The sequence below is a fragment of the Letharia columbiana genome (assembly GCF_014066305.1).
Source record: "Letharia columbiana isolate WasteWater2 chromosome Unknown Sc0000052_s0, whole genome shotgun sequence".
NCBI lineage: Eukaryota > Fungi > Ascomycota > Lecanoromycetes > Lecanorales > Parmeliaceae > Letharia > Letharia columbiana.
In genome coordinates, this window is record NW_023501096.1 from 1 (window position 1) to 21,527 (window position 21,527).

Genomic DNA, 21,527 nt, shown 5'->3' on the forward strand with positions numbered 1-21,527 from the left:
ATCTCAACGGCTCGCCCATACCGTCGAATAGTAGAAATGCTGTAGGGCAAGCCCTACTGGATTTGTATACAATCAGCTCCCACGACCACAGGTTGACCATGGGCGGGGATCAACCTCTATAACCTGGAAAGAAAACATGGCCTTGCCACTCAAACATAGGGCTCTTACTCTCTCCCAAGCCTCTAGGCCCCTTTTCCGTTCTCAACCCCAACACCACTTTGCTTCCACCCCACCCACGCTCATCTCGGCAGGACTTTCGCCCCGGGTGTTGACCCAAGTGATGCCAGCCTCAAGCTTAGCACGACCTTATGCGCCATGTTGAGGTCCTTCGTAAAGACGCCTGCGGCAAGACCGAGAGGTGTAGCATTCGCTCTTTCAACGGCTTCTTCCCCGGACTCGTACGTCAACAGGGTCATCACGGGCCCGAATATTCTCCTCCTGCACGATCCTCATCGAATCTGTGCAGTCGGTGAACACTGTCGGTCTAACCCAATAGCCACCTTCCAATCCAGGGGATGTCTTTCGGTTGGTCAGGGCCTCCACAGAGCAAGGTCGCTCTATCCTTTTCGAGTCCGTACTTAATGTACCCAATGACTTTGTCGTAATGCATCTCGGACACCAGAGGGCCAAAGTTAGTGTTCACGTCCATGAGATTGCCAGCTCGGATGTATTTCATCTTTTCCAGTAGCATCTCCTCAAAGGCTTGCTTCATGTCTTTGGGAATAAATACCCTTGTGCCATTCGTGCAGACCTGGCCAGTGCTGAAGAAATTGGCCATCATAGCTCCATTCACGGCTTGTTCTAGATCCACGTCTGATAATATGATGACTGGGCTCTTCCCACCAAGCTCCATGGTCGTGTATTTCATTCCTGCTGCTGCGCTGCTAGCAACCTTTTTGCCTGTTGAGACTTGTCCAGTGAAAGACACCTTGGCGATTCCAACATGCGACGTAAGATACGCGCCGACGTCCCCACCGCCTTGAACAACGTTGAAGACCCCAGGTGGTACTCCTGCTTCCGTGTAGATCTCGGCCAATATTTGACCGTGTAGCGGCGTGACTTCGCTGGGCTTGTAGACCATAGTGTTGCCCGCGGCAAGACAAGGTGCTGACTTCCAGAGCGCTCTAGACACTCTCGACCTCAGCTCGGTATCCATGTCTTCTGAGAGAGGCGGCGTACATTTGTATGGGGTAATTCCATGCTCCTATGCCCGCGCATACACCCAGAGCCTCTTTCTTCGTATAGACCCATGCGTCTTCCCTCAACTGCGTCGTCTCCCCATTAAGCCCACCTCCTCCCACTAGGTTGGCGAAGAACTCGAGCACATCCGCTCCCGTCACCACATCAACTGTGCTTGTCTCGGAGAACGGCTTCCCTGTGTCTTGTGTCTCTGTCCTCGCAATCTCATCGTTTCTATCTCGTAGAAGCTGGACTGCCTTCAGGAGGATGCGAGATCGAACAATTGGGGGCGTTGTTGACCAACCATGAAAAGCTCGTTGACCTGATTGAATGGCTGAGTCAATGTCGGAGTGGGAGGCAGCATGGATATCTGCCAGTGGCTGTGCGGTCGATGGATCGATGGATCTGAAAATACCTCCAGAACCTACCTGGACCTGGCCGTCATAGTAGAGATGGCGCGGCGGGTAGAACGAGTCCGCCATTGATTGAGATTGATGGCGAAATCACGAGGGAGGGTGGGAGAACCTTGAGTCCTTGCCCAGCATGTCATGCACGTACCTTCAACCACGGAGGTTCTACAAGGCTGGTCCCTCGATGAGAAACATACCTCTTCTCTTCAAGCTTGCCATGTGCTAACACCAGTTTTTCTCCGCATATTTTGTCTCCTTTCGGACTAGTCAAGTATCAGCAAATCTGCCCACTCAATAATAATAATGTCTCCCTAGGGCATCCAAACATTTGTGCGACTTTGCTGACCTTGCTTACTCTAGATCCATCTCATACTTACAATCCTTTGTCTCCTTTCAAGTACACAAATGGAAGGTAATATGCTCTTGTCTTGAGCTGCTCTTATCTCTCTGAGCACACACTGTCACGTGCGAGATCTCACAGCGACATTTATTGTATTATCTCTTTGCTAGTCTACTGATTCTCTCCTTGGATATACAAAAAGGCTGCGTGGAGCCTGTTGGGTTAGAAAAGCAACCACAATCTCTTTGGGTTTTCCACTCTTTTCCGAGCCTTGAATTCCTCATCATCATGACCACCACCAAGCTCTCCGCCTCAGAGGCCGATAGCTTCGACTACCTGATAGTAGGCGGTGGTACAGCGGGGTGTGTCATCGCTAGCCGATTGGCAGAGTATTTACCGAAGAAGAGAATACTACTGATTGAAGCTGGTCCGAGCGATTTCATGAACGACAAGGTTCTAAATCTGAAAGATTGGCTGAACCTCCTGGGTGGCGAGCTGGACTATGACTATGGGACTACGGAGCAGCCAAATGGTAAGCGAGCTTGGCTCTTGAGGATATGTGTTTTTGGTGATGCGTACAAGTATTCCGTCTACCGTGGTGCATCCAAGAACAAGAACCATTTGAATTGTGATATATTCAAGGTGGAATCTGGAGTAAACACAAACAGCATTGACAGCATCACTGATCGATCAAAATATAGGTAACTCGCACATCCGCCACTCCCGAGCAAAAGTCCTCGGCGGTTGCTCCTCCCACAACACCCTTATATCCTTCCGTCCCTTCGCCCACGACGCCGCTATCTGGGAATCTCTCGGCTGCACAGGCTGGTCCTTCGACACCTTCAACCGCCTCCTCGACTCCATCCGCAACACCGTGCAACCCGTCCATTCCCGCCACCGCAACCAGCTCTGCAAGGACTGGGTCGAATCCTGCGCCACCGCCCTCTCCATCCCCGTAATCCACGACTTCAACCGCGAGATTGCCCGGAACGGAAACCTAGAATCCGGCGTCGGCTTCTTCTCCGTGGCGTACAACCCCGACGACGGCCGCAGGAGCAGCGCGAGCGTCGCCTACATCCACCCCATCCTCCGCGGCGACGAGCACCGACCCAACCTCACCATCCTAACGGACGCCTGGGTCAGCCGCGTCAACGTGCGCTCCTCCACCGTCACAGGCGTCAACATAACCCTGCAATCCGGCACCACCCTCACCCTGACCGCCCGCAAGGAAACCATCCTCTGCGCCGGCGCAATCGACACCCCCCGCCTCCTCCTCCACTCCGGCATCGGCCCCTCCGCCCAACTCACCGCCCTCAACATCCCCGTGGTCGCCTCCATCCCCGGCGTCGGGCACAACCTGCTCGACCACCCGGAAAGCATCATCATGTGGGAACTGAACCGGCCCGTGCCCCCGAACCAAACGACCATGGACTCCGACGCCGGCATCTTCCTCTCCCGCCCCGGGCACACGCCCGGCGTCGCGGACATCATGATGCACTGCTACCAGATCCCCTTCTGCCTCAACACCGCCCGCCTCGGCTACGACACCCCCATCGACGCCTTCTGCATGACGCCCAACATCCCCCGCCCCGAATCCAAAGGCCAACTCTACCTGACCTCCGCCGACCCGAGCGTCAAGCCCGCCCTCGACTTCCGCTACTTCAGCGACCCGGCCGGCCACGACGCGGCCACCCTGGTCGCCGGCCTCCGCGCCGCCCGCCGCGTCGCCGCCCAGCCCCCCTTCTCCGCCTGGCTGGCGCGCGAGGTGGCCCCGGGCCCCGCCGTCCAGAGCGACGCCGACCTCGGCGCCTACGGCCGCTCGGCCGCCCACACCGTCTACCACCCGGCCGGGACGACCAAGATGGGCGACGTGGCCCGCGACGCCATGGCCGTCGTGGACTGCGGGCTGCGGCTGCGCGGGCTCGGGGGGGTGCGCGTCGCGGACGCGGGGGTGTTCCCCGCCATGACGAGCGTGAACCCGATGCTGACGGTGCTGGCGATTGGGGAGCGGTGCGCGGAGATGGTGGCGGAGGAGGCGGGGTGGAAGGGTGCGAGGGCGAGATTGTAAGAAGAAGAAAGAGGGGGGGGACGGAGAGGCCGGAAATGGGTCGGTGGGGTGGAATGTGTGCGCCGTGTAAATTAATCTCTGCGCCTGTGCGCGATCTCAAGGAAAGAAAATGCAAAGATGGGAAATTGGCAACTTCCTTTCACAATTGGAAATGCCCCCAAGACCGATCGAATTGTACATATTGTTATCAACACCTCCACCAACATTGTTCAAAAAGTCACTCAAAGGTGCGCAACTCATAGTCTTCAACCTCATTTCCATTCCATTCACTTCGATGCATACTAAAAGGCTGCACTCACACACCACCTCGCCATTGCAGTGCACACGCTCCGGAAATCGCTCAAAGCGCCCCGCCACATTGCGGACCGATAAAGAAAAGCCGCCGTAAAGTAAAGTATAAGCAAACTCGTCACGCGAATATCAGATCCCCTCGAGAATGTGTACCAGGCCCGATCCCATCCATCTAACCCCCAAATCTTTAAAGTGGTCCTGTGGTCCAGATAGTAATACATGATTTGTGCAATGCGTAGACATGACCAGCGCCAAAAAGGGTATAATGATCCCGCCAATGAAATCACAAGTACTAAGTAAAGAAAAGAAAAGAAAAGAAGCATATCAAAGGACATAATCGTACAATTTCGATCCCCTGCTCCCGTTCCCGCTCTCGCTCAAACGCCGAGAATGCCGCGTCGCTTTTTTTTTCTTCATTTCGTTACCGCATTAGGTAGTATATTCGCTCCTCCACCAGGCACACTTGCGATGCCCATAGCACTTGCTGTCATGGAATTGTTGTGCGGCAGATAAGGCGTGCTGTACATCGGGTTCATAGAGGCAGTCGTAAAAGGTGGTTGCCAAGACTGCGTGGCAGCTGGGAAGTAACTGCAGCAGCAGTCGCCCGAGTGGACGGTCTCAGGTAGTGTAGTGGTGGGGGGCGAGTGTGTGGAAGATAGCTGCCGGGTCGATGGTAGAGACGGTGGGACGGAGGAGAATTTGTAAGGCGGCTGAGGGCTGGGCTGCGTGGAGGTGGACATGCGTGGAGACTTGGAGGGACCCTGACGGACGCGCTTCGGGTCCGGTTCATCGGGGGTGAGGGTGGGAGATTCGGTGAGTCTTCAGTGGTGGGGAAGCTGAAGATGGCGATTTCGAGCTCGGAAGAGTGGGCGTTTTGAAGGTAGGTGTAGGGAATGCTGGTGCGCTATTGGAGCCGCCGCTTGGTCTCGTCCAACCGCCATATGAATTCAATTCGGCGGTGGGGATGTTATTGAAATCGAAGAACGCGAAAGGGTTATCCAAGCTCCGTTCTCTTTTCAGAGTGGAAGTAGGCTTTGGGGGGTCTGAGCCAGTCCTTCGAGCGACGTTGGTGGGAAGGCTCGTGGCCTTGCGGCCCGTGGCTCTCTCGCCGACAGGGAGGTCCTTCCGTTGCTGAAAATTTCTCGGACTGCGACCACGGACAATTATGGCTGCGGATCTTGCTTCGGCGATAACGACTCTTTCACCTGACGATAAGGTGGCCACGAGCTTCAAGCGAGCCACGAAGTGTTGCTGGAGTTCCTTCCGACGCCCATTGTTGGCTGTGGCTATCCGGAATTGAAGTCGCTTCCACGCAAAGGGGTATGTTGCGAACTCCACGTCCGGATCGTGAGTTGACATGAGGTCGAGTGGTATGACTGTGGGCTCCTTCTCTGTCTTTTCCTCGGGTGGGACGGGTGGACTGTTGATTGGTGTTTTCCACGGGACCGAGATCAGCTTCACGGTACCGCCCTCGACTGACTCTGTTGCCGAAATGGTGAGTTCCTGTGCCACTATTGGTATGCGCTCGTTGCGTTCCGTCAAGATGTAGCGCAAACCGCGAGGAAGAGTGATAGATCCCGTGACTTGGAATAGGTTGCGGCGGTAGCACGTGAGTTCTGGAGGAGTCATCTGAGGAAAGAGACCCGGGGCGTTTGGGGGATCCGCCATGAAAAACATGCCGTGTAAACGTGCATTGAGGGATAGGGATATCCTTCGGAGGGAGTGATCGAGCAGTGAGAAATGGTAGGTGATTGGTTGGAAGCTCAGCAGCTCATCATCCCGATCGATTGATGCGCTCTCTGGTGCGGATTGCTCATGTGTCTCTTGTTGTGCAGTCGAGTCATAGCGGAAGTCTGGGTAGGTGGGATTGAAGGCGCGGTCGGCTTCGCTAGAGCTGAGAAGAGGAGGCATTTGGGATATGGAATGGATGCTGGAAATGATGAGATTGATTAGAATGATGGTCTGTGCAACGTTCTGGATGGGACTCATACCCTCGGAAATCATCGGTGGAATAGGTGGGCGTTTGAAAGCTCTGCTCTGCGAGGCCCATTGCGGGTAGCGTGGTCAGGTAATCGTCGGTAGTGGTATTATTGTTAGGCGGAAGGTAAGACATGACCATGTGGTCGTAGCCGTTCATGATTGCTTGTAATATAGGAGTTGTAGTAAAGACAGAATATGCGCAAAGCGACAGCAGCAATGGAATATATGAATGAAAGTCAGATGAGAAAAGCGGAAGGAGAAGTACGATGAAGAAAATGGGGAGGAGTCTGAAGGGTATTGACGTCCTTTTCAGCTCAGCGGGGTGTCCGACATGGTATAAAACAATTGTGGAACATGCTTGACTTGAGCGATGTTTTGAAGAAAAGATGAAACAGAACGCAGTGAGTGTGGGGATGTGCATCAGAGAAGAAGAGGGAAAGTAGGTAGAAGAGAAAAAGAGAGTGGGAAGAGATGATGAGTGAGTGAGTGAGTGAGTAGAATGAGTGGGTAAGTGTGGTGTCGGGTGTACATGTTCCCACGTGAGATCTTCATAATAATAAGATCTTCAAATTCATGCATCTTCTGGAGCACATGGCGCAGGGATTGCCACGTTGTCTCCGGCGAGGAATGAGCCGAGTCTACCGATGATCCTTTTTTCAGGCCACACTACGTTTGAGAATATCTGAAGCACGTTGTAAGAAAAAAGGGAAAAAGGGAAAAAGGGAAGAGGGAAAAAGGAAAAAAGGGCGCCGTCCTGTATCAGATTTCTGCTGCGGTGAGAGAGGAAAGGATCTTCCGAGCGTCATTCGTACCTGGAGCGAATGGAGGGGCAACTGAGGCTTGGCTAAGTGCCGCTAGTGGGGGCTGATAACATCATCATGATCATAGGGCGCTGCTTATCGAACTCCGATAGGCCAAGGTGGGTAAGGCGTTGCTTACAATGCATGGGAATGATGAAGGCGGCATGGATGATGCAGAATTAGCGTGGAAGATGACGGTGATCTCCTCCCGCAACGGGTAACGAGAGCGAAGTCGGTAAAGTAGAAAGAAGTTAAGAAGGTCAGAAGAAGCAGAAGCTTGGCTACAGAAATCTCAGCCTTGGCTCCATTTACTTTACTTACTTTAAACTTCCTACTCACTTTTAACTTCCTCCGCACTTTTCCCTTTTTTTCTCTCCGCCGAAACAGCCGGTAAGATCGACAAGCGCCGGGATTCCAAAAAGAAGGCACCATGGTCCATGCCACCAAGGGCCAACTTTTTGGTCTTTCACTTAGTGATAAAGTATACCTACTACCTACTATAAGTAGTCTGTTACAAAGGAAGTAGTTACTGAATCAAGATAAGTGTGAAACAAAATGTCTGCTTGTTTCAACTGAAATCCCTGCGGATTCGTCCCTGCTTTTTCGGACCTCTTCCGCCCTTTTCCTTGGCCGGACAAATAATACGAGTAATGAAATGATCTGCACAATTCTCACGCTGGAGCCACCTTCTGACCATGCTCCGATCGACGTGTTTCACATTCTCGCCTAAGAAAACAAAAAGTGAGAAACTGAGAAAGACGCCATAACTTCCAAGGCAAGATCATCAATGTGCGCGCGTCAACAACACCAAATATATTACCATGATTCGCCAACTCTCCTCCTATCCACTGTCATGAACTCCGCGGGATCCAATCATCACAGCCTCGTCCGACATCGGGTCACAGAACCTGCAATCCGAGTCGAGGCAGATCCGCATATCCAGTCGTCGACGACCTTTTCAAACCCTCATGAAACACATGAGATTTCGCGGGTCTGGTAAATCAGGTACAACTATCGCTACATCCCTCAGAACAGACGCAGGTACGCGGCGTTGGTCCCCCACGATGGAAAATGCGGAGAGTTTGCAATCCAAGGGGACGCAGGTACACGGCGAGCATCACCTGCAGAATGCTGATTCACGCCGCCACGAGGCCAATGAGCTGATCGTTTCTTCTCTCACACTTTCTCATTCTCTTTATATCTAAATTTGTCTTGTCCCTGATCTATTTTTGACTGCTCTCCTTTCCCACCCGGACATGCCTCAATCTTTGGCAACGCAGCCACTCGCCTGCGCATGGTGAGAGTAAATGGGTTCGGCCTCCAGTCCCTCATGAGGTCTCCTTGAGCCTCATACCATGGTGGTGCGCGGAGGGGAGTCAGCGACCACCGGACCCAGAACCATGGTGATCCTGTTGCTTGCGGCTCAAAAATAGACACATCGGTGCCTGCTCTCTTGTCACCTGAAGTCAGCATTCTTGATAAGCTGATGCAGTTCGTATTACCCCCACTGTGATTTCAAGTTATTTCCACTATCATTAATAGGGTTGACAAACTTTTCCTTTATCGGTTCTGTAAACTCGGAGATAATGGAGGCGACTTGCTGTACTCGTACAGTGGCTATCCTAGGAATCCTCTCGATCTTCGCCTTTCTTCTTGTTTCGTTCAATGCCATCACATCAACACGCTGCATGAAAAATCCAATCTGAAGCACATCATCGTATCCAGACCAATGCTGTGTTAGATACCGGAACTGCTGACTCTGACGGATGAAAGGACGAGGCTCTTGTTCGGTGAGTTTTGTCTTGCCCCGCAGAGTGTCTGCTACGCTCGATGTACTTCGCCAAAGCCCACCCTCCCTCCCCCCCCAAACCAAGAAAAAAAAAAAAAAACGCAATGCAACTCCGTCCCTCAAAACCTATCTTTCCATTAGCTCTATGCCGCATTCCGACAAAAAGAAGTTTTCTCCTCTCCGCCAAAAAAATGGAAGTTGCGACCCGGCATTGGCTTTCGCCGTGCACACCACGCTCCAACGACTCATTCCCTACAGGAGAGAGAATCACGGAAGCGAGAAGCCTAACCATGTCCACTGACGCTCCCCTTCCCCAAATCCCAGACAGCGCCAACCCCGTCGCCTTTCCGAATCCGACGCTTCCTTGGCTCGAGACGCGATTGATTGATACATTCCGACTCGGCTGGGTTCAAGGGATCAACAACAAAGTTCCATCTTGAGATTCCATCGACCTACGAGTGATCCGATGGCCGCATATGCTCACGGGGGTAGTGAAGGTGGAGGTGTGGAGGTGGAGACGTGGGGGCTTTGATCGAGGGGGTGATGGTTCACACGAGTGCCACGATGCAGGAACGGATAACAGCGTCGAAGACGATGGCGTCACGGAAAGGGTTGACGAGGTCTGTTTTACTGGAAGGGATGGATTCTTGCATCGATTCTCTTTAGCTTATAGTACACTCGGGGTTACCTGGAGCCACAGGCGCATGGGTACTTGGACCTAGAGTGCAAGATGCAAAGAAGGAATCTGGCAAGGTCATGAGATGCAACCAGTACGATCCGGACTCTTGTCCAATCGCCGTGCGCCAGCGCTGTTCCGATCCTCTGTCAAGCTTTCACCAGGTATTGCCCTCCATAACGCCCGTTGCAAGCATTGCGTTCAATGACCGCCTCCAAATCCTACGCTACCAGCGCTCTCGCCCACATGGACGGCATCCTCATCTTCCTCAATGCCTCTGCCGCGTCCTCCTGCACCAGCTGTTGGTGGGATGCTGGCATTCGTGCTCACAGATCCACTCCTTGTTACGCCAGTTCCTGATTGTCGACGACCGCTAAGGCTCCTTTCTAATTCCTGTATGCGCCTTCGCAAAGCTTCGTTCTCACGCTTCACTATGTCGAGCTCTGTTCGATGATGAGCGGCTTCTTCGTACCGTTGCGTCGACGGTACGCGTGTATTTCCTTGATTCATGGTTTGCTGAGACGAGGATGAAGTTTGATTATACGATGCTGAGCCAGAGTGTCGATGTGGATGGAGGTTGGGGAAGTGATCACCTTGGTATAGTGAGGAAGACAAAGAGGGCGAGGAGGCTTCGGATCGCCGCGACGCGACCGAGCTTTGCCTGCTAAGAGGGTCTCGAGCATATGAGTATGGGGCTGTGGCGTCTCGCGCGGGTGCGATGCCTGATACTGTGCTTCCGGCTACCCCTGCTGTCGTGCCAACGGTGCTTCCACTTGTCCCAGTAATGCCAGTAGCTGTAGTCGCAGCTGTGTTTGAACTTCGAGCGCTCAGATTGGAGGACGATCGATGCCGCCGTGAGGGAGTAGGGTGACTGGGCCCTGAAATTAGATGGTTTGCGTTCTGATCTGTAGCATCTGGTAGGCCAGTAGAAACGGAGGAGGTCGTCGATGCCACTGAAGCAGACTGCTGGCGTAGAAGAGAGAGTTCGCGCGTGAGGCGGTTGACCTGAAATGACAGACTCTCAATCAGCGAAGTTATTCCAACCAGTAAACCATCCCCAGCTTACCACTGCCTCTTGTTCCTTCTCAAGTTGCATATGAAGGTCTGCAGCGGTGAGAGGTCTGGGATGACGAAGAGGCCCTGGTAACCATCGAGTTAGCTGGTCGATCAGTCGTAAGCGGAGTTGTAGGATATCTGCTTTCATACCGGGTCCAATGCCTACTCCAGTGTTGTCTCCAGAAGTCATGTTTGCGAGAGGCTCCCTTGACAGAATGGTCGGTGACTGGGCAGGAGGTGAAATGGGAGCGGGGGGAGGTGCCATGGTCTCTCTAGCTCGTCGAGAGGATGTAGAGGCTATACTTCGAGGGCTGTAGGGTGAAGGAGGCAGAGAGTTAAGATCGGGAGCCATATTCCCTAGGTATTGAGATATATGTGGATGTTTGTTCCGTTTCTGGAAGCGCCAACTTAAGGGGCCATGGGTACACTCGTAGACTCACTAGGAAGCAGTAGCACGCGTCTTGAGTCTAATGCTGCAGTACGATGGAGTGATTTGAAGTGGGGTGATTGATATCTATCGATAAGAGAATTGTGTCTTCTTGGTGGAGATATGTGTCTTCGAAGTATTCACTCTGCGATCGACATTTGAACATGGTGCAGCAATTGGTTGCGTTGCAGTGCGTGGATTTGGTCAGCGGAGGAGGCAGGATGATGCCATGCTTTCCGTGAAGCTTGACTTCTTCAACAACACCATACCATCTCCGCCAAACACCGTAGTATTGCATCGTATCGCTGCAAACATATCCTCAATCAGCCCCTCATTCCATCAAGACATCACGCGCTATAGAACACGCCGAACAAGCACCTTCTTATCTTTCGTCATACCGAATACACCCTGCCGTTGCAGACCCTGGTCAAAGCATGCTGACTCCTCATTGCTATTGCCCTCAACGACAATGCAGTGCATAGAGCACTTTGAATCATTTCGACATCAATGATCATTGTGGCTGTACTTGGAAGGCGGCCATATCAACTTGATATCCGGAACAGCTGTCCACAATCAGAGGCTTCTCCGGCCTCTCACAACGACTCTCAACCAGCTGGGGCAGCAGACGATTAAACATGGGCAATTCGGCTACCAAAGAGCAAAGGCCTCATCTTGCACGCCAACGGTCAGCTGATGCCCGATCAGTCTCCTCTCCCGCCGGCTCTGGCCCAAGCTCACCATCTTATCCGCCCTCTTTAGACCGCCCTTCACATCCGGTTTACAATGTGCGGACGGGTAGGGGCAGTCGACCTGACCTGTCAACATTGCTTGGAATGAGAGGCAATGCAGTCTCTGACACTTCCAGTCTGGAGACTCGCAGAGAGACCAAGCAAGAGAGGGAGGCAAGAAAGTTGGAGAAAGAGAGGGTGGCGAGGGAGAAGGAGCGTGAACGGAGCATGCGTGAAGAGAGTGTTGATGGAGGCTATCTTGTCACCCAGGGTGTCTACACAGGAATAGAGGACTACACTAAGGGTGTCGTACGGCAACTGATGGTAGGGTACTCAGTGGATTCCAAGGGGCATGAGTGCTAATGGAGATCAGATTGAACGACGAATAGCACCATTTTGGAGGGGTTTGAATGATCACTCTGACTCATGGACAGAGAATCAGCTCGTTGCTGCTGCCAGAGGACGACCCATCCCTGCCCCGGATGAAATACCAGTTGAAGAAGAGCCTAAGCCGATGTCCAAGGCTGAATCGGAAACAAAGTCGTCGGACACGAACATTAATAATTTGACTGTGCCAATAACTTCGAGATCTCAGTCACTCAACTCAGACACGTCCTCGAACCTTTCACCATCCCAACCCTCATTTTCGCCGGGAGTTTTGAACGCGCCTCAACCTTCGCCATCTTCCGGATCTACATTGTTCAGAGGCCGTGCGAAAACATTGGCGGCTCTCACGACCGCCCCGAAGAACTCTCAAGCCGATATGACGCCTCGTGAAATAAACCTGCCAAGAGATCCCTACGTTGCTGGTCAGCCTCTCGAAGCGTACATGTATAAAGACGCTTCTGAATGCCCAATCTGCTTTCTATATTATCCTCCGTACCTGAACAAGACTCGATGCTGCGATCAGGCCATTTGCTCCGAATGCTTCGTACAGATCAAACGCCCAGATCCCCATCCTCCAGAACACGCAGATCCGACGGCTCCGCAACCCACGCTAGCTGAAAATGCCAATGCAGAAGTGGTCAATCCCGAGGAATTGATATCTGAACCAGCTGCTTGTCCATTCTGCGTTCAGCCTGAATTTGGCGTCACCTACCTTTCGCCGCCTTTCCGTAGAGGACTGTCGTACGTCAATCAAGCGTCAAACCATCCTTTGGCCAACAGATCTTCCGCCATGTCCTCCGAATCTTCACTGGGTTCAGTCTTGAGTAACGGAGGACGTATGTCGCCAACGAACGCTACACGTCGGAGAACGACATCAGTCTCCGCTACCTCTCCCTCCGTCATCACAACCGATAGGGTACGCCCAGACTGGCATCAGAAGCTGGCTGCGGCCAGAGCTCATACGGCTCGGCGATCTGCAGCTGCCACAGCTCTACATACTGCTGCTTATTTGATGGGCAATCGTGGTCAAGAAAATGATGGTCGAGCTCCGGGTCCTTTTGGCAGGCGTGGCATCCTGCGACGGACCAGTGGCGCGGACAATCCTGGGACCAGCTCTGCGCACTTGAATATGTTGGCACTGATGTCTGAGCGCTATGCAGCATCAGGCGCTGCCAGAGACGATGAAGGCGAACCGTCAATGACGCCCGGGCCTCGTGGAAGCTCCAGAAGAAACAGAATGGAAGATTTGGAAGAAATGATGATGATGGAAGCTATACGGCTGAGTCTTGCATCAGAGGAGGATAGACGGAAAAGGGAAGACAAAGATGCCCAAAAGAAGGCCAAAAAGAAGGATAAGGAAGACAAGAAGGCCGAAAAGAAGGCCAGAAAGACGGGTGTGTATCCGAGCAGCGCCAATGCGAGCGCTGCAGGGCTTGGAGGCAGTTCCAGCGAGGTTTTCGTTGGCGGGACGGAGTCCCCGTACTCTGGAAAAGGAAAGGGCGTCCAGCAGACAGAGTCTGAGCAACCCAATGCACGAGCTATGAATGCTATGTCTTCGTCCACGGCGGCAGATCCTCAGGAACATCTTGAGCGCGCTCGGGCGCAGATACTTCCCAGCGATGCTCCACCTTTCTCCTCTCCTTACTCTTCATCACCATACCGACCATCGCATCTACGAACTCTCTCAAATGCCTCGTCCTCAACCTCATCTATTGATGGTTCTGCTCCTGGGTCCTTGAAGAGTGACATCAAGGGACAAGGATCCTCATTTGATGTTTCACCCAGCGCAAGTGGTGTCAATATACCTTCAGCGGCTTCGGCCCAAGACACTTACATCTCAGGCACGCCTCCTGGTGGTGGAGCAGGCATGGAGCCCATGTTCAACTTTCGTAGCCTCGCTGCAATGGTTGGAGAAGAAAAATCAAAGGATGTCATGCATGAGGAAAATCCTGGCCAGGCCTATGGTCGGCCGAGAGGAGAAAGCTCCAGCAGTATGACTGATAGGGTCGACCAAGAGGAAGGAACCTCAACAGAGATACACGATGGGTCTGGCTCGCAATCAACGGGACCATTTCAACCCCCCATACTTGGCGAGGGACTACCTGCCTTCAAGCTTACAGCCGCTTCTCGGGGCAATTCCGACTTCGACAAGGCAGGCCAGCAAGTCGAATACGCAGAACTTAATGATGCAGCTGTGGTACAGGAACGATCCCAGACCTCAACATGAGATAAAAGAGCAACAATATGGCATGGATGCAAGAAACCTGGGCTGTACCTGTAAAAAGTGACATATAAGAGGGCGCAAAGGATGCAGCTAGAAGGCATTGTATTATTGGGTAAATGTCACAACATCAACGACAGCGGGAAGTAGTTTCTCAATGCGCGCGGCAACACATACTCGTAGGCGACATGCTCTCATCTATGCAAAATTGGGCGCGACAAAGGAGGCGCCAAACTACACGTTCGTCGTTCACACTTCTCCCTTGTTCCCAATCATTGTCTCTTGAGATGGGATTCCTATGTGCAGCTTGGATCGTCGTCCATTTCTGTACAGTTACTCTTGCAGAACCACCTCTCAGTCCACTCACTCTATCATTACTCAACGGTCTCAACGTCAACGTCAACCTCACGGCTCCATCCAGTCTAACACAGCTCTTTTCTTCAAAGTAGGTCGTCCTTTGTTCGTCAAGACAACAAGCCAGGAAACGCCGGGCAAAGATGATGACATCAGTAGCCGCCTCCCCCAAGATCCCTTGCTCTACCCCGTCCCCAACTCTGACGAAACCGTCTGCTTCTACGGCTACGGCACCCCCTACGCCGGAGAGACGTGCTCTATGTTTTCGTCAAAGCCACTCGCGAAGTCGCAGCGCATGGGAGCTCGAACGAACCTATACCCGACAGGATGATCCGATACGGGTCGGGTAACGCGTTTATACTGTTGCATCACAGCGGTAGAATGACGTGGAAGGTGTGGGAGATGGCGTTGCAGGGCATTGCAGATTTCGTGGAAAGGTATGAATATGTTGATATGGATTTTGATGTTGGGAAGACGGGATCGGAACGGTTTTTTGGGACGGGGGTATTGGGGATGCAGAAGAGGGAGGGGATTAATGCTAGTGATTGACCGGCCGCCGTAAAGGATGATTGTTCGAAGGTCTAGCATCTTGTTGATTTGATCAAGAGCTCCAAAAGATGTGATATGCCTGTCCTCTGTGGAGTATCGTTGTCCTGTCAGAACCACCCTTGGACCCTTTGCCACTGCCCCAGCCCAGAAAATGACGTGGGGCAACGTCCACTTCTGCAACATTCCATTCTCCCCAAAACCCACTTCTTCTGCCCCAAACTCCTCTCAACTCTTTCAAATTATACACTCCTATCTTCAAACCTACTTAACAAGCAAATCACAAACATATCATGTCGTCCACTGTCGTCCATGTACGCACTTTCCGATTGCTCTGGGAGCTCTAGGCGCTAACTTGCTGGATCTAGGTCAAGAACATTGCCCACAACACGAGCGAGAAAGAAGTGAGAGACTTCTTCAGCTTTTGGTGAGCTAAACGTCTCTATCACAAGCTTGCCACATGCTGACAGCTAGCAGCGGAAAGATCACATCCCTCTCTGTGACCCCTGCGTCCGAAGCCGAAAACAGCCCGCAGAGTGCAACAGTCACCTTCGAGAAAGAGACGTAAAGATACATGTAGAGTCAAGCCAGCTACTTCCCCTAGCTGATTTTTTTCTAGAGCCGCAAAGACAGCGCTTCTCCTCGACAATACCCAACTCGGCAGCTCCCAAGTCCAAGTCTCAAGCGCCGCCGGCATCAGTGAACTAGCCGGCACTAACACCGACGATGCCTCCCGCGACGAGCACGACATTTCGCAAGAGGACAAGCCGCGCTCGCGCATCGTTGCCGAATACCTCGCCCACGGCTACGTGATCAGCGATACCGCGATCCAACGTGCCATTGCCCTCGACAACAAGCACGGTGTCTCCAATCGCTTCACCAACGCTCTTACACAATTCGACGCAAAATACAAGGCGACTGATCGCGCCAAGGGTCTTGACCAGAGCTACGGCATCACTGATAAAGCGACTGCGGGATGGAGGGGCATCAACTCATACTTCGAGAAAGCGATGGGCACGCCTACTGGTCAGAAACTGGCAAGCTTCTACACGCAGAGTGACAAGCAGGTTCGAGACATCCACGCCGAGGCACGGCGCTTGGCGGATTTGAAGAGTGGAAAGGGCGGTGGTAGTATGGAGCAGAACGAGAAGACAATGGAGCATGTTCCTGGGACTGAGAAGACGACTTGTCAGTGTGGAGGCGATACTGGCACATGCCCTTGTGCCGAGGGCAAGTGCGCGTGTAGTGGGTGTTCGAAGGCGGGGATCCATGGGGAGAAGACTGCTACCGGACCGGCTGATGTTGTAGCGGACACTTCAGGTGTGCAGCCATTGGGAGAGAAGACTATTTGAGCGGCGGAGAGCACGGATGATTCTTTTGATGACTTGATGGCTGAGCAAGCGTGATACTCCATCAGCAGTAGGCAAGGATTGCCCGAGCAAGAATAGCATAGGTATCACTGAGACAGATGTCCCATATATGTGCGCAATTGCAGCACTGTGATCTCGATTTGAAACAAATTTGCGCTAAACGTATTCAGCCTAGCGCCATGTAGAACTCCTTGGCTTTGCTTGCAACCTCTCAACAGTCTTCAACCGTTACCGATTGAGTCAACATTAACACCATCAGTATGACTTCTGCCGGCCGCATTAGCCTTGCAGCCCGTCTTGCATTACCTCAATCAGGTTACGTCTGCCTACACTGTCGGCTCCGAGCATCAACCGCTGTAAGAATGACTAACTCATCAATCACCCTACCCTACGCTTCCAGCAGACACGCCAGCTGGCTCAACACTGAAAAGTTACGAAAAAAGATATGGGGCTCAGAGACACCGCCAGGTCAGGACGATCCGTACGGGAAAGAGAGTGTGTTTGATCAGAGAAGAAGGGAGAAGGAGCAAGCGAGGGAAAAGGGCAGGGAGCTTGAACCGGCACCTGAGCAGGAGGTGGAACAGCCCGAAGATGAAGATGAATATTTCGAAGCGGATACAGCTGAAGGCCTAGAGATGGTGGGTGGGCCTGGTTGGGGGACAAGGCAATGGGAGGTGGCGAACCCATTTAAAGGGTTTAGTCAACTCTACTGCAAGCATTGCAACGTTTACTAATTCTCGTGATCTAGTTTCATTCGTCCCAAGAGAACAGAGGGTCGAAATGATACAATCCTCGCAGTTCATCGCGCCTTGGTGGAGACCTACGCCTTGAAAGAAGCTGGACTACCATTGGTAATGGATTACTCTTCAGCAGACCCTACGGAAGATTATGCCACACGTGTTGCGGGGGGCGCAAAATTCGAGCAGGACGCAAGCGGACAGCTGGCTTTGGTGCTTGAGAGTGAGGAGCTGCGACAGTCCATATTGGAATGCGTCACACCAAAAGATCGCTCGAGCGACAATATCGCGATGCAAGACGCAGACATCGAAGAAGAGGAAGTTACAGACGAAATTACAGATGAACTTGCAGAGGAGGAGATGGAGTCCAATGACGCCGAAGAAAGGCCGTCGCAGATTGTCAAGGGAGATGACGAAATCAATTTGGAATTGGAAGGCTCTGAACTACCACTTCCGGACGAAGAGTCCTTCGATCCTGCAAGATCAGCAGATCTTGCACCCTTCATGCCAGCGAGCGATACTTGGCGCGATGTCTCAATGGACGATGCAGCAATGAAATTTGCAGTGAGCGGCCCGTGATCTACACTGCATGCCTGACAACCTTGCTGATCCATTTTTTTTTCAGGTCCTCAAGAGGGTGATGCAATTGACGGGAAGGCGCATTCCAGACCCCGACATCTCAGCCATCAGCACACCAAAATCATTACTCGTCCACCTAGTGAAAAAGCCCAAACCAAAAAGGACTGCGGAAGCCCTTCGGAAGTCGAATCAAGTTGCAGAACTTCCGAACGTGCAAATCCTTAATAGAAGATATGGTTTGATCGACCGAGAAATCGAGGTGGGGAGGTGGAAGGTGATCAAAGAGGAGCTGGAGAAGAGAGGCTTGCCTGTTACTGGCTGAGCTAATGTTTGTAATGTTGTGAGCCTGAAGGACGGGGAGCAAGAAGAAGAACAATAAGATTAAGCACAACACGGAAAGATCATAATGCAGCACGCTACTAGCAGTCAGCACAACGAACACAGCAGGTATTGTCATACCTCGCTTGCTTTCCTTACTACTATAAAGATGGGACAATGCACACCACGCGGGGCGGGGATGATGGTTGCATGTTACTCAGCCCTGGAGGGAATCCTATCAATGGTTGCACGGTAAACCCTAAGTCCTTTCAGGCAAAGTCGCCCCATCTTCCGCGGGCTAATTGCGCCCTTGGCCTCAGGGATGATTTTGATTGGACTCGGATGCCAAGCAATACGGCAGTGCTACCAGGGGAGCTGTTTGAATCCACTGATGGTTCATGCATTCGAAACGTGGGTACACCATATTCACACCATATTCACCCATATACGGAAAAGTCTTTCAATGCTTATTCTATAATTCTCCTCGCTTGGTGAAAGTCAGAATACCGATATAAAGTATTAGATTGGCGTCTAGATGCCTGTGGCTTTCTTACGCTTGCTTCTTCATGACCGCTGCACCCTTCTCCGCGTGCTGCGGTCGTCGCGCTCTATCTCTTTTCTTTGCCGCATAGCCAATTGTTTCTTTCCTTGCAACAGTAGTATAAGTTTGAGCTTTCTCTTCCTGAATCCTTCGCTTGCTTTGCGAGTTGTGTTTGTATAGCTGTACAGTGCCATAGTACATCATCAACCCTTGGTGTGCTCTCTTCTTCTTTACATATCTCTGTACCACAGACACGTTGTCCTTCATCTGTTCATATCCACCAAAACTTCTTCTCTCTTACATACAAGATGAACGACCTATTCCTCATCCTCCTCTTCTGCAGTCTTGCCCACTCGTCACGAATCACACAGCCAAAGTCCCAATCACAACAGCAATCAGCAATCTCGGGCCCATCATCATCATCATCATCATCATCAATAACCTGCCTGCACGACCAGTCATCCGAATTCTCCGTAACAGCCTACCCAGGCAGCTCCTGCGCCGCCGACGTCCTGAACCTGATCGAACTCCCCCCTAAAACACCCTACCTACTCTCCTGCCCCTCAACGCCACGAAACACCAAATGCTTCCCCATCACCGAGACGATATCCACATCACCGGACCCCGCCCACGCGCCACCCCAATGGCAAGACCTTTCCGAACAAAGCGCCCTCTCGGAATGGCAGAGGTTGGAACTACGCAGCAGGACATCACCGTCGTCGCGTCATCGGCGCTCGCTGTCATCGTCTTCGCCGACGACCATCAGTTACAAAGCCAGGAGCGTGAGTCTGGTCTGGCCGGACGAAATGACCCACGTCGTGTTTTACGTCGACGACGGGTGCGAGTACCTGGATGGTTGGCGGCAGGGGGGGTTGGCGCACGTGGAGAGGGGGGACGGCGTGAGGGAGCAGTGTGTGATGATCGGGGAACGAGGGGGTTGGGGCAGTGTGGAGTTTATGAGGGAGGAGGAGTGGGAGAGGTGGAGCGACGGGAATGCGTGAAGGGGGGTTGAAGAAGTTGACGGATGGATGGATGGGTTGATGTATACGATGGAGATGATGTACCGATACTGATTGCTACGATGCTCTGTAATGATGATATGATCGAGATATACATAACATATCAGTAATGGCGTTTTGATGAGGAGGTCGTTCTCTGCTCGCAACGTGCACGATCCGATCAGTGTGGAAGTCTGCTATCAGATTCGAACATTTTACTATATCCGTAAATAATTATTAGAATAAGTTTTCCTCGATCTCGAGACCTCTATACCTGATTTTATATATAAGATATTCTCTCTTACTAGTTAAAGGATTATTCTTTTATTTATCTAGCTTAAATTAAACTATTTCTTTAATATCGTAGATTTTATCTTTCTTATTAATATCGATAGACGGCGGCGAAGACTCGATCTATCTTAATAGTAGATTACTATTATCGAGATATAGTAGTTATAAATAAAAGATAGAATGAATATTATTTATAGAAGTCGAGAGTTCTAACTCATAAGCGAAATTGTTTAAAGCTTTAGTAATTTTAAACGATTCGAAATTCTTATAATTTAGTAATTTACTAGGGCGTATAGTTTTAATATTTCTTCTATTAAATATAATTATATCTCTAACTCTAAATTCTAGCGTCGAGAGCCGGTGATGGTTAGCTTACTTCTTCTATAAAGCTTATAACTATTCGAGCTAACTTCTTAAATAATTTTTTATAATATTTATCTTCTCGATAAATCTATTAACTAATTTAATATCTCTCTTCGCTCTTTAACTAGCGAACTAATCTTAAAAAATTAAGAATTCTATTTTCGAGTAAGGAATATATTCTTTAATAAGAAGAAATAATAATATGTTTAATAAGGCGTTCTTATCGAAGTTAGCTTCGAACTCTACTATTAATAATAGATTTACTTAATTATCTTAATTATAATTAATATAAGTTTTAAGATATTACTTTAGAGTAGCGTTAGCGTTCTTTATTTATCTATTAATTTCGAAATAAAACGTAGTAGAGAGCTTAAGTTTAATTCTAATCCTTTTATATAGTCTTCTTTAAAAATGTGCTATAAATTAAGTGCCTCGGTCGGAGATAATAGTAAATAAGTATTCTTTCTCTCGCTATATAAATTCGATAAAGGCCTAAACTACTATCTCCACTTCCAAAGAGTCTAAAAAAACGAATTTCTTCTTCTTATTAAGTCTATTTATAACTATTATAATATATTAATAGAAGTATTTATATCTAAGATAAATAGATAATAATATAATAAAGTTAATAGAAATATCTTATTAATATCGTTTAAGAATAAAAAGAAGTTTAAGTAGATCTTACTTATTCTTTTTATAAGTCTTAGATCTTTTATAGATATAATAACTCTTAATATAGTAGATAATAAAATTCGTTATTTTTAGTTTAATAGTAAAGTCTACTTACTCTATCGTAGATTAATAATCTATTAGTATAGCCTTCGAGTAAAGAGTTATAAATACCTTTAATAATTTTAATTCGTAATTCGAAAATATTTAATATATATAATCTATTATTAATGTATAATAACTCGTCGTAAAGATAATAGTTATTTAGTTCTAGCTTAAGGTTATTCTTAATTATTTTAAATAATAGCTTTCTTTATTTAGATATCTTTAATTAAATAATTTTTTAAGCGATATCGTTATAATTATAAGTGTCTCTTATTTAATATAATAACTTAGAAATATTAATAAT

The 21,527-nt window shown here is 50.3% G+C and overlaps 8 protein-coding genes across 8 annotated transcripts; 5 read left to right on the forward strand and 3 right to left on the reverse strand.

The window, feature by feature from the left end:
* Window positions 1-484: 484 nt before the first annotated feature.
* Window positions 485-1,661, reverse strand: HO173_010684 (uncharacterized protein; the record flags this gene model as incomplete). Its single annotated transcript, XM_037312569.1, has 2 exons — window positions 485-1,124; window positions 1,180-1,661. The coding sequence occupies 2 exons, from the start codon at window positions 1,659-1,661 to the stop codon at window positions 485-487; spliced, it is 1,122 nt and encodes a 373-aa protein (XP_037160417.1).
* Window positions 1,662-2,217: 556 nt separating this feature from the next.
* On the forward strand, window positions 2,218-3,997 carry HO173_010685 (uncharacterized protein; the record flags this gene model as incomplete). Its single annotated transcript, XM_037312570.1, has 2 exons — window positions 2,218-2,461; window positions 2,631-3,997. The coding sequence occupies 2 exons, from the start codon at window positions 2,218-2,220 to the stop codon at window positions 3,995-3,997; spliced, it is 1,611 nt and encodes a 536-aa protein (XP_037160418.1).
* Window positions 3,998-5,074: 1,077 nt separating this feature from the next.
* Window positions 5,075-6,425, reverse strand: HO173_010686 (uncharacterized protein; the record flags this gene model as incomplete). The annotated part of the gene is made up of 2 exons (XM_037312571.1): window positions 5,075-6,218; window positions 6,280-6,425. 2 exons carry the CDS (start codon window positions 6,423-6,425, stop codon window positions 5,075-5,077), a joined length of 1,290 nt encoding a protein of 429 aa, XP_037160419.1.
* Window positions 6,426-9,734: 3,309 nt separating this feature from the next.
* Window positions 9,735-10,941, reverse strand: HO173_010687 (uncharacterized protein; the record flags this gene model as incomplete). The annotated part of the gene is made up of 3 exons (XM_037312572.1): window positions 9,735-10,538; window positions 10,600-10,673; window positions 10,740-10,941. The coding sequence occupies 3 exons, from the start codon at window positions 10,939-10,941 to the stop codon at window positions 9,735-9,737; spliced, it is 1,080 nt and encodes a 359-aa protein (XP_037160420.1).
* Window positions 10,942-11,651: 710 nt separating this feature from the next.
* Window positions 11,652-14,358, forward strand: HO173_010688 (uncharacterized protein; the record flags this gene model as incomplete). Its single annotated transcript, XM_037312573.1, has 2 exons — window positions 11,652-12,068; window positions 12,118-14,358. 2 exons carry the CDS (start codon window positions 11,652-11,654, stop codon window positions 14,356-14,358), a joined length of 2,658 nt encoding a protein of 885 aa, XP_037160421.1.
* A 1,187-nt stretch (window positions 14,359-15,545) lies between these two features.
* HO173_010689 (uncharacterized protein) lies at window positions 15,546-16,604 on the forward strand (the record flags this gene model as incomplete). Its single annotated transcript, XM_037312574.1, has 4 exons — window positions 15,546-15,566; window positions 15,621-15,679; window positions 15,730-15,816; window positions 15,872-16,604. The coding sequence occupies 4 exons, from the start codon at window positions 15,546-15,548 to the stop codon at window positions 16,602-16,604; spliced, it is 900 nt and encodes a 299-aa protein (XP_037160422.1).
* A 278-nt stretch (window positions 16,605-16,882) lies between these two features.
* HO173_010690 (uncharacterized protein) lies at window positions 16,883-18,260 on the forward strand (the record flags this gene model as incomplete). The annotated part of the gene is made up of 3 exons (XM_037312575.1): window positions 16,883-17,316; window positions 17,371-17,923; window positions 17,985-18,260. The coding sequence occupies 3 exons, from the start codon at window positions 16,883-16,885 to the stop codon at window positions 18,258-18,260; spliced, it is 1,263 nt and encodes a 420-aa protein (XP_037160423.1).
* Window positions 18,261-19,105: 845 nt separating this feature from the next.
* HO173_010691 (uncharacterized protein) lies at window positions 19,106-19,798 on the forward strand (the record flags this gene model as incomplete). The annotated part of the gene is made up of 1 exon (XM_037312576.1): window positions 19,106-19,798. One exon carries the CDS (start codon window positions 19,106-19,108, stop codon window positions 19,796-19,798), a length of 693 nt encoding a protein of 230 aa, XP_037160424.1.
* Between the last annotated feature and the right edge of the window lie 1,729 nt (window positions 19,799-21,527).